Source organism: Oenanthe melanoleuca, chromosome 4 (assembly GCF_029582105.1).
Source record: "Oenanthe melanoleuca isolate GR-GAL-2019-014 chromosome 4, OMel1.0, whole genome shotgun sequence".
In the NCBI taxonomy this organism is placed as follows: domain Eukaryota; kingdom Metazoa; phylum Chordata; class Aves; order Passeriformes; family Muscicapidae; genus Oenanthe; species Oenanthe melanoleuca.
In genome coordinates, this window is record NC_079337.1 from 42,500,953 (window position 1) to 42,515,940 (window position 14,988).

Below are 14,988 nucleotides of genomic sequence, written 5' to 3' on the forward strand. Positions count from 1 at the left end.
TATTGGTGATCACTACAGTAAATTTTATCATAATCCTGAAAGTCAAGGCAAATATAGTTTTTAAATCAACTAAGGGTACATACATTTTGCTGAATAATGAAGGCAGCAATAAGTGTTGAAATCTGTTTGTATTCAAAGCCAATATTAGAAAAAATTATGATGCCTATAACAACCAAAAGGGCAATCACTGGCAATTCAGATATACTTTATTATTCATCTCTTATAATTCTTTATTTTTTGTTTGTTTGTTTGTTTGTTTTTGTATTTTTTAATATTAGAAATGCTTGCAAAAATATGCAGATATGTTGCATTTGGATATCGGTAAGATTTTGTATTAAAACAACATTCTTATTTCCATTTGTCTGTGGATGGACTCAGTAAAGTCCTGTAGATACAGTAAACATGGTAAAAATATATTCTGCAAAAATTAGTGAAGTGTAAATTTTAATGTATTCTACCACCTTTTGATTTTTCTTTAACTGGGTGGCTTAGATATGTGCAGTGTTATAGAGTGGGCTTAAAAGATATTTAAATGTATTTTATACAAGGATTTTTCTCAACGAAGATGAGGTATCTTGCAAAGATACATATGTGTGTAATAGTTTCTGCAAGGAAATTTGATAATAATTATAGAAAGAATGTCAGGAAAAGGTTTTCAAAAGTCAACTGCTCCACCCTTTGCTGCAACATAGCTTAAACTGTGCACCATTCCTGATATGTCTGCCCAAAGAGTTATACAAAATCTTTTCAAATGAATATTGCACAACTTTTGCAAGATCTTTCTGGTTCAGTTTCTACATTCTACTGACACCTACTTGATTCTCAGTTCCTTCATTCTAAGTTCAGTGTTTGTTTTATTATCAGTAGGCATGAATCATGTGTTTTTGTATTTTATTATCCTGTGCTTACTTTCCCTTCTCCAGTTTGAACAGGGTCATCAATTTTAGCCCTTTGTATGTCTCTCTTACTTTCCCCCCTCACACCGCTTATTATTTAATGTTTATTTGCATTGTCCCTTGTGTCATTTTTATCCTGCTTTGGTTTTTCATTGCTTTTCCATCTCATAGATCTCATGAACATCTTCCAGCTTCCTACAAATACCTTGTTTGGTTTCTCTTCTGGTAGAGTTCATGATATTTTTCAAAGGATTCGAGGTAAGTTGATCTTTACTGCCACTCTTTTGCCTTTTAAAAGATAAATGCCAATTCTGCCTTCTAGTTTTCACCTTTACAGTTTGCTCTCATCCATCCTTTATGAGTTCTCACAGACTTTGTACTCATAGGCTGTATAATTATGAGCCACAGCAAAAAACTACTGTGGTGCAATATGAACAGATCAGGAGAAAAAACAGTTTGTACCAAGGACTCAAAAGCTAGAGTATAGGTATGCATATTTATTTACTTTAAGATTACTCTGGTGCCCTGGAAAAAAAATCCTTGTTGTACATGCTGCTCAAAGACAGCCAAAGGAAAGCTATTTTTCACACTGTTGCTTTCAGCTGTCCAGGCTTCCTGCTGTTGCTTCAGCAAGTGCCAGACCATACTTTCATCTCTTTAGTGGAGGTGACAGGAACACATGGGTCTTTTCATGCCTTTTTCCATCAAAGCAAGTTATTCACTTAAATGCAACACATAGTGCCTATTGCTTCCTAACTTTGTGTGTGGGTATTGGTTAGAATGGAAGAGATGTTATCTTAAGTCTTGTGATGGAGGTAAATGATCAAGCAGACACCATGAAATTGTGACTTTCAATGTCTCAGTTGTTCCTTTGTACGAGGAAAAGGCAGGATAAATGAGAGAGGATGTGTAGTTTTGTGTTTGGACAGAGGGAATTTCAAAATCTTGGGGACAACTGAGAGTATATGCAGAATTTATGGACACAAAGTGACATAGCTTAGACCCTTGAACATAACTGGTACTATGACTGCAATGTATTGAAACTTCTGTGAGACTGAAGAAGTTGATGGGAAAGGAGGGATGGAAAAGTGAAATCATTGTTAATTCAGAAAAAAAAAAAAAAAAAAGGAAACAAAAAAAAGAAAAAATAAAAAAAAAAAGGCAGGCAGGTGAGAAAAATCAGAAAAATGCTGAAGAGGGATGCAGCAGCTGAAGCAAGAAGAAAATATATTCAACCATAGGAGGTCTTGATATAATATAAAAGAACAGCTTTAGCTTGAGGGCATCTGTGTGAGCTGGTTACTGACCTTGAGACCTTTAGCATTTTAAGTGGTACAAGAAGCAGAAGGACACAGGAGGTCTCTGTGATTTGAGAGCATTCTGTTGGTGCATGTGCACTTGGTACTTGCTGTGGGACTTGCTTGTGCTGCAGATCACACATTGATTCAGACCTTTCTGTTCCTTTTAGAGACTGTTGCTGCACTTTGAACAGACCTTCTGATTTAATTTCATCCAAAAGGAATCCCCTTCACATGCAGAAAAACTGCCCCACAATGTGAGCCAACATGGAGTAAGTGGGGAAATGAGGGATTGCTGCACTCTACTGCTCTGAGCTATGTCACTGTTGTAGACACCTTTTAGCTAATATTTTATCATTTGCTGATTTTGTATACCTCAAGATGAAGGTCATTTCACTCAGTGAGCTTGAAAATACAACTATTCATAAATGCATACATACCTTCCTTGCAGGATCTTAATCCTTTATCACTGCACCAATTGGTGCACCAATTAAAAGGGAAAACCAATTTATTTTGACCTTTCAACTAAAGAAAAAATTTAGAAAGCAGGAAAAAATGTATAAGAAATGCCAATATTCTTCAGTATCTATCAGAAGCCTTTCTTCTCCTTTGGATAATTTAGTTTGTTAAAGAGCTACCACTTCACTCTAATTTCTTTTTCACCTTCGGCAACTCTCCCAGGAAATTTTAACTAAGAGTCCTTTCACTGGAGTTTGCCTTCTTGAGAAGCACTGCTTTTACTTTTAATTATTTTCCTTCTAATCTAACTTCCAAGAATTTTGTCCTTTTGTGACCAATCTGAACTACATTACCACTTAATCTTTCCATTCACTCTTTATTCTCTGTTAACTGGAGCCAAATGGGAAGCAGTGCCTATTCACCCTTATTGCTCCTCATGAAAGCATTTCAGGAGCTTCCTCTTCATCCTGGCTCCTGCTGTATTCATAAAAGATGTTAGCCAGTCACCTATATTATCACTGAGGTCTGTGCTTTGGTTCACTCTTCACAAGTACATTATCTAATTATCTATCTAACCAGAAGATCCTCCTGGTCTTTGAGGGAAATCCCAAAGTTGTAATGTTGTTTGGGGTTCGTTTTGTTTTTCTTCTTTAAGTTTGTACGTGTCCTTTGCAGTCACTTAGCAGTTCTTTCTCCTTTTTGGTCTGAACCTCAAAACAAGTGGGTTCATCCATGCTGCCTTACTGTTCCTCCTCAACAAGAGGTACTATGTGAATTTGAATTCTTCAACCTCCTTCTCTCCTTAGACTGTTGTATTGTTACTATCATTACAAATCACCTGTATGAGGTAATAATCAGTTGGCTGATTATCGAATCCAGTCTAACTCATGATTCTTGGTGAAGTGACCTGCAACTTTTTTTTCCACTAGTACTGAGATGGGTTCTGCATTTGCTGCTGGGGATTGGACCATTTGCTTCCTTAATCAGCTGCTTTGGAGGGTGTCCATTTCAACCTCCATGTCTGGTGCTCCTGCATTCCTTTCCAGCTGGACAATCACTTTTTCACTTTCTCATGCCTAATGTTATTGATATCCTTTTATATCATATAGGCTTCTCTGTTTCACCACCTTGTTTATAGGTCTTCTGCCAGTTTCCTAAAGTATATGTGCAGGGATTCTTTCTTTCCTGATTTCAGCTTTTGGAAGATATGGGTCTGTGTTCCCTGGTTTCAGCACAGAACCTGTACTGAAGAATTTTCCTCCACAGTTCCTTTATGACCACAACAGCAGGTAGCTGCTCTGTGTCCAGCCTGCATCCTCAGAGCTGTAACCTGAAAGTGATCTGATGACAAAGGTGATTCTGATGCTTTTAAGGGGCTGAATTCTGATACTAAACTTTTTTCTAAAGTCCCTTAAGTTTCCCTGTTATGAAAGTCAGCAAGTCATTGAAGTGTTGATTCACAAATCCATATCTTGCATTGTGCTTCTGTGATCAGTTTAGACACACCATAGGAAATTTATGATATCTGAGAACACACTATCATCCCTCGAAATGATGCAGTGCATTTTTTCCATATTTTCTTGTGAAATTTGACAACATAACTGATAACTTCTTAATGATTTTTGCTATGCTGAGCTATATGCAAAGAGATTAGGTAGGTCCTTTTTCCATTGTTGTTACAACACTCCCTGAAAAGCTGAAGGTTAGTATTTTTACTCCCTTTGCACTGCAGAGAAGGAACTAGAAGCTGTAATTTAGGAGATGAGTGTTCTATCGAGCAGGCTGTTAGATAAAAAAGGAGCTATTTTCAAGCAACTTTGTGGCATTTCTTACACTTTCATTTTCTTTGCCCTGATAGCACAAGATGGATCTCTACAGCAAACTACTTTACTCTTTGTCCCATTTATTTTATTGAGTGTATCAATGGAGCAAGGCATGCAGTGTTTTGTTCTGTAACACTAACTGTCTAAACTTAGATAATATTAAGACTTCAGTGTTATGTAGTCACACTTCTTGAATAGTAAAATTGTTTGATACAACACTTTTTACACACATGAAAATAATTTTTTCTTTTGACAGTAGTAGGATCCTTAGACTGGACTGCTTTGAAAATTGATTTCTTTAATGCTCTTTAATGCAACAATGTGATCAAGGAAGTAGTGTAATAGGTCCTACTTAATGATACTTGTTTTGTTGTAGGAAAAGCACACTTTGCTAAATCAAGTGCCAGCCCAGGGAGCTACTGAAGGATGTGCTTGGCTGTGAGTGCCTCAGTACCTCCATGGTATGGCTCATGAGGTTACTGTCAGTTAAGTCTTTATAATGAATACAAAGTCATATTATAGGAAAATACTTAGGAAAGTACACATGCCTTAATATAAGAAAGTAAAAATTAAGAATCAAATTTCTTTGGATGTTGAAATCCGTATCAGGGAATATTTTAAATATAGGACTCAGACCTGCAGGTAAGGGTTTGAGCTTGTGAAACTTGTCTTAAAATAGCTCTCAGTCTTTTGTGATGGAGCAGCATGGATTTTATTATTAAAAAATGTCTTTGGGAACAAAGAATGTTGACATTAAGTATTTTGAAGGCAAATTACTTCATTTTTTTCCGATAAGTTTTTTATTAGTTGTATGAACTGGATGGTTACTTAGAAAAGAGCAACCATTAGAGTAATGTTGTCTATTATAGTCTATATATAGCCTATTATATCAATAGACTAGTCATCATAATCTAAGGAGGTAAAAAAATAAAAGTTGTCCCTTTTATAGACAGGCTAAGTACTCTAATAAGTACATAAAAGAGAAGCTACTGTCTAGCCAGTTTGTGGAATCCAATATTTAAATTCATTTGTTATGATGACATATCTGATTTTTAGCATATCAATCAGAATCAGAACAATATTGCAGAAATACCAGACATGATGAAATCAGCAAATGAGATAATTTTCTCTGCTTAGCCATGGTAAGTGTTCATAAGCTGTGCTTGTTCTGGTTTTTTTATTCTACTTAGAGAAATATGGGTGATAAAGGCAGACTAGGAGCAACATGAAGCATTAAGATGCAAAATAACACACAAAGAAAATGAACTGTGATTATTTAGTTTAAGCAATAATGTATCTGAAGGGCAAACAAAAGTAAATGCATTATGGCACTGGAGTTTCATGTTATGTATGAAGAAAATACTTTTAAAGAAGTAGAGACAATATAGTAACTTGCCTAAAGAAGATATAGAATCTGCCTTTAAGGGAAACAACAAGAGAGAACCAAACCATTGTGTCCATTGTAGTTTAGGTAGAGCTGAATTCATAATAGTGCAAGAGAATAATATTCTTTAGAGAACATCTCCACTAAGCCCACTGCTCAATTCAAGACATGCTTTATAATTTTTGAATAGGCATAAATGCTGTCAAAAGAGTTACTAATGCTTGTTTAGCACTTGTTTTTTCTGCTGCCCCACTTAGAGATTAGTGTCACAAGAGCTGAAGTTTTGGTTGTGTCAGGCTTATTGAAAGAGCAAGGTGCAAACATGAAAAGCACAAAACACATAATTGCATTAACATGAGCTATTTCATGCATGTGACTGAATGAATTGCAAGGCATTGCAACCCAAGTAATCTTTTTACTTCTCAAAACTACATTAGTTCAGTGTAGTTCACTGGAATAAACAATAAGGGGAGATCCTAATAATTGTTTGTAAAAATTCCTAGAAAAATGTCAGAACCACTTCTCTATTTTAATTGTCATATGTGTACACAACAAATCAGTGGGGCTGTACATTCTTTTTTCTTATAGGTAAGTATTTTTTACAGGTCAACAACAACGTTGACTGCTACTGCACAGAGCATATTTGTTTATTGTCCCCTTATATCAGTTTTAAATTTTTCTTTTTGAAGTCAGGCAATCACTTACTTGAAAAATAAAAGAATTATGTATGATTAAATTTTCAGCATGACCAAATTATATTCAAGATTTTGTGCTGAAATTACAACCAGGACTCAAACACAGGGAATTGGATTAAATAAACTGTGAAATGTATGTGGACAAAATAAGCACACCCACACTCAATACTGCTGGCCCTTGGACAGCTTGTTCTCATCAGGACCCCAAGGTCCTTTTCCACAGAGCTGCTGTCCAGCAGGTCAGTCCCCAGCTGGTGCAGGGGGTTATTCCATCCCAGCTGTAGGACCTGCACCTGTTGCCTTCATTGAATTTCCTTTCTGTCCATCTCTGCAGCCTGCTGAGCCCCTTCTGAAGGGCTGCACAGGACTCTGGAGTACTGGCTGCTCCTCCAGCTTTGTGTCATCAGTGAACCTGATGAGGATGTCAATGCCCCTTCATCCAAGTTATAAATGAATAAGTTAAACAATTCCCAATATTGAATGGTGGGGCACACCACTAGTGTCAGGCCTCCAACCAGACCCCGTGTCACTGACAGTGACTCCCTGGGGTCAGCCAGCTCTCAATCCACCCCACCATCCACTCATCCAGACCACACTTCCTGAGTCTGCCTACAAGGATGTTGTGAGAGACTGTGCTCAAAGTCTTGCTGAAGTTGAGTTTAAACAACATCCTCTGCTTCCCCTCATTCCTCCAGGTAGTTGTTTCAACATAAAAGGCAATCAGGTCGGCCAAGGATGATTTGCCCTTAGTGAATCCATGCTCCTGATCACCTTCTTGTCACCCACATGGACAGAGATGGGCTCCAGAATGAGACATTCCATCAGCTTTTCAGGGATAGAGATGAGGCTGACTGGCCAGTAGTTCTTTAGGTCCTTCTTCTTGCTCTTTTTGAAGATTAGGGTGAGATTTGCTTTCTTTCAGCTCTTAGGTACCTCTCCTGACTGCCGCAACCTTTCAAAGATGATAGTGAGCAGCCTCACAATGGTGACATTAAAGGACACATCTATGTCTTAATGAAAAATAGCACAACTCCCCTTACAATAAATCAAAATTTTAAACATGAAATAAGGGCTTGTCCTCATTTTATTGTCATGATAGGTATATATTTTATATTAATATAGATAGTTTATAACTGAAGAACCAGGTCATGCTCTACACTTTCAAAAACTGTTCTAAAGTAACATATATTCAGGGAATGTTAGTTCCAGTAAGTTTGGATAACAGTCTGCCTTTTCTTTCTTTTCAATGTTTTTTTCATGTTTTTTTACCTTAGTTTGCTTCTCTTTAGACATTGCTGCACTGTACTACAGTAATTTCTTCCCTAGCTTTACCCTGATATTTACAAAGTGTCAGCTGTTATTGTCAGCAGATGGATGAAGGCAGGTGTTTCCATCAATCCAGATTTTTGCCATTTCAGTGAATAGCTTGCTATCATTTTACCTTTGTTTTTGGCTATTGAAATTCAGTTCTCTTTCCTAGTAATACAGGAAAATACTCTTGTTATGTTGCTTATACCACTATCCATTTTGTTTATGCAAGACTTTTGCTGCCTACAATTTTTCCTTCAATTGTACATCCATAATCACATCCAAGTACCATCTTTCTCCAACTGGAATTATTTTCCAGCTCTGTTTATGAAATCCAGGTTTTTGCATGTGGGAATACAATACAAATAATTTCTTTTGTCATCTTCCTTCCAATCTTTTATATACATCTTCCATTTTATCAACAAAATAGCTGCTAATATATTTCATTTTCCTAATGATCCCAATCACTGTCCCTCTACATTACCTGCTTTTTGTGCCATCCTACCAAGTTCAGTATTGTTTTTCCATCTTCACTATAATTCACTACTGCTACATAGGTTCAGTCACATCTCTTCTGATATCATACCCTCTTTTTTTTTCCTTTGGCATGGCATGTTTGTATACTTAGATGTTTCATCTGTGCTTTTTAATATCATTGCAGCCACATCATCCAAATTCCTTCCCATGTTTAGCTTCTCTATGATGCCTACAAGGCAATAGACATTGAATGCTTATTAATTTATAGGATATCAGATGTAGGCACTTTGTTTAAACCCTACTTTTCTGTTATTATAATTCCCCCCCCCACTTCTTTTGTGTAATGATTCCTTCTTCAGAATGTGAGCTTTTGGAGACAGAGTTTGGGCTTAAATATATACTCAGATAACATGATATCACATCTAACATCAGAACTTTTGAAAACCTTGAATATTATTGATAAGAATGTATTTCCTAACCCACCAACTACTTCATTGTTCCTGCTGTAAAGTACTGAAACATGTATTTGGTGAATGTTGTTATTATTAAGGAAATCAGAAAAAATACCATGCAAACTTGAAATATAAAGTACTATTTATTAATGTTTTAGTAAATTCAGAATAATCAACAGTTTGCTTTTCACTGTGCTACTGCATGAAAGTCTATGATCCTAAGGAAAAAGCCTGTATTTTTGTTAGCAGAGTCCTTTACTGCATTTTCACTGCCACTTCATGAGATGTATGCCAAATTATTGGAAGGTCTATTAGAACTCTGTTCTCATCCCACATAATAAGAGTTTTCATTCCTGACCTGGGGAATCATACCTTCCAACTTCTTTTCTCTAGACCAAGGAATTTTGAATTCTGTGGTCTTAGGCAGGAAATGCAGATGTTTTTTCCCTTTGATGTGTTTCATATACCAATGCTGTTGATAGATTTGCAGAATTTTGTAACATTAAAGGTCTGGGTTTGATCTCATGCAAGGAGATGTTATTTCATCTAGGTGGAGTGAGTTTATAAGAAATAGCTACTGATTTCCAAAATGTTATTTCTGATTGAAATAGTCCACAGCTTGGCTACAATACTGCCCTTTTGTAGTTTAAAGATCTAAGCCAGCCTAGTGAATCCTGTCCTAGGTTTCCAGTTGTGATCATCTATGTCACAGAGGACTGGCTCTATTGTGTAGACAGCTAAGTTTGTTCTTGCTCACTTCTAGTTTATCAGCAATTTGTGTAGAATTCCTTATCTTTTTCTTTTTTTCTTAGAATGCCTTAGTGTTTAAACAAAAGAAAGAAGGAAGGAAAAACAAGAGAGAGAACAATAAAAGAAAGAAAGCACACCACCACATATTTCATAAGAAATATGTGTGGTCCAGGAATAGTTGTAGTAGTTTAGATTGTAGATAGGCTGCAGGTTGTAGTTTTAGCCAACTTCCTGACTTGTTGAGGAGTATTCATAGTTCTAGCATGTCTTTTATATTTTAGTTATCATAAAACATGCTGCTGTAAGAGTTTATTGGGCAGAAATAATACAGGATGTATAAGTAATACACCCTTGTAGAATTCTCAGCACATTGTGAAGAAATAACTTAATCTTTTAAAAGATCATCCTGCCTATTTAAAGACAGTGTGAATTAATCTCTGGTTTTCTTATATACCATTTACAGGATCATCAAAGAACATAAATCTCTGCCTGTTTATAAGCAGGTCAAAGCTTGAAAAAGCTCTGAATGTCAGTATTGTTGTTGTTTGCCTCCCAGAATATTTTCCTATGGAGTTCTTTTATGTTCTGATTGAAAGTTATACTCTCATTATCACAGATTTATAGTAAGTATAGTTTAGGAGTTTATTTTCTTTAATGTAGTCTTCAAAGCCAGTAAAACTCTTCCTTAGGTTGCTGCAGCTGTAAAACAAACAGCATAAAATAAATGCTTATTTTTCATATTTTAATAGTTTCTTATTTTAATTTCTGGTTTTAATAACTGAAATGTGATGCAGTCTAAGAAAAACATAAAATATTGATAGTGATGTTTGATTTTTTTACATCTCTGTATGACATGTTTATGGATATAAAGGGATTGTTTTTCTTAGTGTCTGAGGGAAAAGAACAATATGAGGCAGAGTCACTATTAGTTTATTTCATATTCATATTTGGAAAGTTTTAAATGATATAGCATACAGAATAATGATAAATAGTGTACTATTACTATTACTATTACTATTACTATTACTATTACTATTATTATCACTTACAACCAAGCACAGACTAATGTCCACTCTGGATTCAAGCAGTGGCCACTTTGAAAATCAATCCTTTTTCTCTCCAGCTCTACAAGCCTCCTGCCCCCTTCTTCCTCTACCACCACTTTTTCTTGCTGAGCATAGTTAAAGGTATGGAATCTGCCTTTGGCCAGTTGGGGTCATTTGGCATAGCTGTGTTCCCTCTCAACTCCTTGGCCATCCCCACTCTACTTATTGGGGGCAGAGAGGAGAATAAAAATGAGAAAGGCTTGACAATGTGGAAGCTCAGCTCAACAACAGTGGTGTGTTATGAGCACTGTTTTAGCCAAAACTCCACACTATCATACCAGCTGCTTTGACAAAAGAAAACCTCCATCCCAGTCAGTCCCAGTACCTGACTTGACACTTATTTTAAGTGCTGGCATAGATCATCCAAGTCTATTTTTGCACTTGAATAAAATCAAATCACAACAAAAGGTTAATCTGAGTTTTATTTGCCTGGAAAACAAACACTTTATGGAGTTTATTTGGGAAATAAGTAGAAGGACCTTCCTCTAATTAATCTCTTTAATATTAACAACTTTTTAATCAAGTTGTGTTAGTTCTGAAAACCCCTGGAATTTTTTCTGTAATAGCATAATTCTAAAACTCCTCTTATTCCAATCCCTGTTTAAACATGATGGGGGGTTATTGATGAGAAAAACATACTAGGAAGTAATTCCTTGAATGGGGTCATCTTTGTTAATCATGTTGTAGCTGTATATGTCTGACTATTTTCTGTATTTTATTATTCAGCCTTATTTCATCCCAGTCATTACACACTTCAGGAAATTATTGTCTGGAAGATTATTGTGTTTATCAAAGAACTGAAGTTGCAGTCACCCTATTCCAGTTTAATAGCACCTTTTGTGACTTTATCTTTTTGTGTTAAATCACGTAATTTTACTGAAGCTCAAGTACTTCTGTCTGTGCAGAGTCTGACTGCATTCAATCTGTTGGATTCTGCTGAAAGGATATCTCTCTGCTGAAGGACTAAAGAAAGACTTAGAAAGGTCACTCAGAAAAATGAAAGTCCTTGTGGATACAGTAGGCTCTAGCATTACCTTGTTTCTGAGACTCTGACAGTTTAATCTTGCTATACAAATTAACTTCCCACTGCTGAAAATAAACAGAAGAAATTTGATAAGTATCAAAAGATAATGAGCATATTGATTTTGTGCTTTAGGTCTCTGCCAATAACATCAGAGCAGTACCACCATTTAAAGTTACTGAAAGTATTCTGAAAATTAATTAATTAATAGTCATGGGGAGCTATATAGCTTCAGTAATACAAATTTATGAGAACAGAAGTCTAGGAGAAAATTGACAGTACTGCCCTCAAAGCAGAGTTTTAACCAAGTACAATGAATGGGGAGCAAAGAGAATAATGACATGAAAGCAAAATAGTGAGTAGCTGCTGAGTAAGGTTTGTGCCAAATTTGTGTGGAGTAAGCTGAGATTCAGGAGGGTAAATATCACATATAAATACAGAATTCTATCTTAAAAGTACTTGCAAGATAGAGCAGATGGATGCTTCTTAGGCAATTTAAATTTCTAGTTTTCTGAAAACTTGACTTTACATTTTTTGTATATTTTGTGTTTATTTTTTACTTCCTCCTTTTCCCTCATTCCTTATTTTTATTGTGAATATATTTTATGTGTGCCAGTTACAAAGAGAAGCAGGTAAAACAAAATATTGAGTTTTCCTTTTCAGTTAGAAAACACATTTATATCCAAATCTATAAATCAACAAAATAAGTCTTGCTGACTATTTATTCACAGACAAAAACTACAGCATGCTTGTTGTATTTTCCCAGGTTATCCTTTACTATTAACATTTTATATTGTGTTACTATAGGATTGATCAAATAGAGACTTAATTTTTATTAATGCAGATTGCACATTCCATAACAAGCTCTAATTTCTTTATCCTATTTCTTTTTCAAAAAAAGGCATCACTCTTTCATTTGTGAGAAAGCTACAAATACCTGAATTTTTCTATGGGAAAATATTTGTATAAATGTTGTTGATTTAATATAAAAACTTTAACATATATCATCACTTTCTTAAGAAGCATTATTTGACAATTATAGCAGTTATATACAATTACAGCAGTTGAGGACTGTTACCCAGCTGTTTACCCAGTAGGCAGAGGTTATTTGCTTCATGGTTCAGCCAGCAGAGCAAAGTGCAAGTTCTCATTGTTCCAGTACACCAGAGTCAACAATGGCTTTGAAATATGTAATTAGAATTAGATTAAATGTGCTTATTTTGCACTTAAGTGGAACAAATTAAATTCCACTGGCTGTATATTGAAGAATTACTTTTCTGTCAGGAATATAGTAACAAGATTCTTGGGATAAAAAATATTGAATTTCTATTGCTGTGGAAAAGAATTTTATCTCTTGAGTATCAAACATATTTCATTGTTTTTTTCCTTTAAGAGTGCAGCTGAAGCCTTATTATGCCACTTTTCTATGCTTATATTTTATTGAACATTGAATTATGTTCACTTGTTTACTTTGGGTTTACTTGTCTCATCCAGACTTTTACAATGGCGCCTTTCCTATTTCTTTTCTGAAAAATAAACACAAACAGTCAAAATTAGCATTTTTGAAGTTGTTCATCAGCAACATGCTCTTAGTATTCGGAAACATGGTCTTATAGTAGTGATGAGCAACCACTAAAAACAATTTTCTTCCTACAAGATATTTTCCTATGTATTCTAATGACTGGGAAAAGCAAAAGCACTGGATTCAAGACATAACAATTAATAAATTGTTTTACCAAATATATAGAGAGAAAATTAGCTAGTTATTTTATTGAGCAATTGTAAAATTCAGGATCTATTTTCACCCTACACAGGGAATAGTGATGATTCACAGTTGTACCTTGGCATTAGGTGCAGCCAAGAAATGAAGTGTGCAGGTCACCATCAGGCTGCACAATTAAATACCTCAGCACTAGGTGAAGCTCTGGCTATAAATGTGCCCATCTACCTCCTGCCCAAGATCATGAAGTGAGCTGGGACAGTGGGAAATCACTCACCATTTTTAAGGGTTAAGCCAACTGCTGTCTTCTTTTTAGGTTGTTCTGGACAAGGTTATTTCCTAAAGTGAATATATATATATATTATTGATTGTAGGATGGAATGGGAAATTTGAGAGTCACTAAAAAAGGAATACGACTTGAAGGAATATCTGAATTTCTACTTCCACTATATGTGAAAGAAATCCATTCCCGAAAGGTAGGTATTTTTCATCTTTATTTCTTAATTTGCAGCTAATATAAATTGATCTCTTCAGTCTCAAACTACAAAGTTTAATTCTTACACCTCCTAGATTAGCAGTCAGTAGAGGTTTGCTTTGAGAATATCTTAGCAGTGAAAGCTTTCTTCATGTCAAAAAATTATTTTCTTTTTCCTGAAGCCTTGCTTCCTTCTTAAAAGAAATGTTTTATCCTAAAGAAAAGAGATTCAAAGCATGTATATTTTATACTTCAAATTACCTCAGCACTGGGAATGGAACATTTGACTCTCATTTGATGTAAAGTCCAGAAAAAAAATGATAAGTTCAAAATGCAGTGAAATAAGGAATCGTTTTGTTCTTTTAATCACTAGTTATCATGATTTCGTTTTCTTTTTTATTTTTCTTTCTTTTTTTTTTTTTTCATTAGGTAGAGGAAATCCTGCTATAATCTGTAATGGCTCTAGGATTTAATTTTTCAAAGCAAGCCATTTTAAATGTTATTTAAATGCAATTATCATATAGCATCAGGCTATTACAGAGGAAAAAAGAAAAGCAAGAAATTTTGTTCTATGAAATTCAGTGTAGGTCATTTTAACTCTTCTGTTTTGATTCAGTTATCCATTTATATTAACATTGTCAATGAATTAAAACAGTTACTGTAATGCTGGAAAAATTGTTTTTTTATCATGAGACCAATTACTTATGATCAGAGTAGAATGCTATGTTAGTTTTCAGTCAAACATCTGAAAATAATTTTAATGTGCATACTGCAACATTTGACAGGAATCACAAGTATGTTGACCCTAAATTCCTTTGTGGAAAATTTTTTCTGTTGAAATCTGTCTTCTGTGTATATAAGAAAAGTCTTGAGTACATTCATAAATGAGATGACAGTTTCTGTTTTCTCTTAATTAGTTCACTCTTGTGTTAATAAATCCTTGAGGCATTCTCTTCTTCCTCTGTTTCTGTAAAGCTAAGATCTTTCAACATTTAGTCGAGTAACAGTGTTGTTCTAGGTAATGAAAACTTTTATAATATTTAAGTAACCTTGCACGAAGCATACTTTTCATTCAAGGCTGCAGAACATTACTGATGATGTGTGCATTTTTCCTTTTTTTTTTT

The 14,988-nt window shown here is 35.0% G+C and overlaps 1 protein-coding gene across 2 annotated transcripts in view; it reads left to right on the plus strand.

Annotated features, from left to right (window-relative positions):
* SGCZ (sarcoglycan zeta) overlaps nt 1-14,988 on the plus strand; it is a 177,369-nt gene that overhangs the window by 56,394 nt on the left and 105,987 nt on the right. For both annotated transcript variants that reach the window (XR_008840326.1, XM_056489730.1), the window contains exon 2: nt 13,764-13,865. Coding sequence is in view for 1 of the 2 variants with exons in the window: in XM_056489730.1 (XP_056345705.1) it covers nt 13,764-13,865 (102 nt within the window). In the remaining variant the exon portion in view is untranslated. The remainder of the gene's footprint in view (nt 1-13,763; nt 13,866-14,988) is intronic.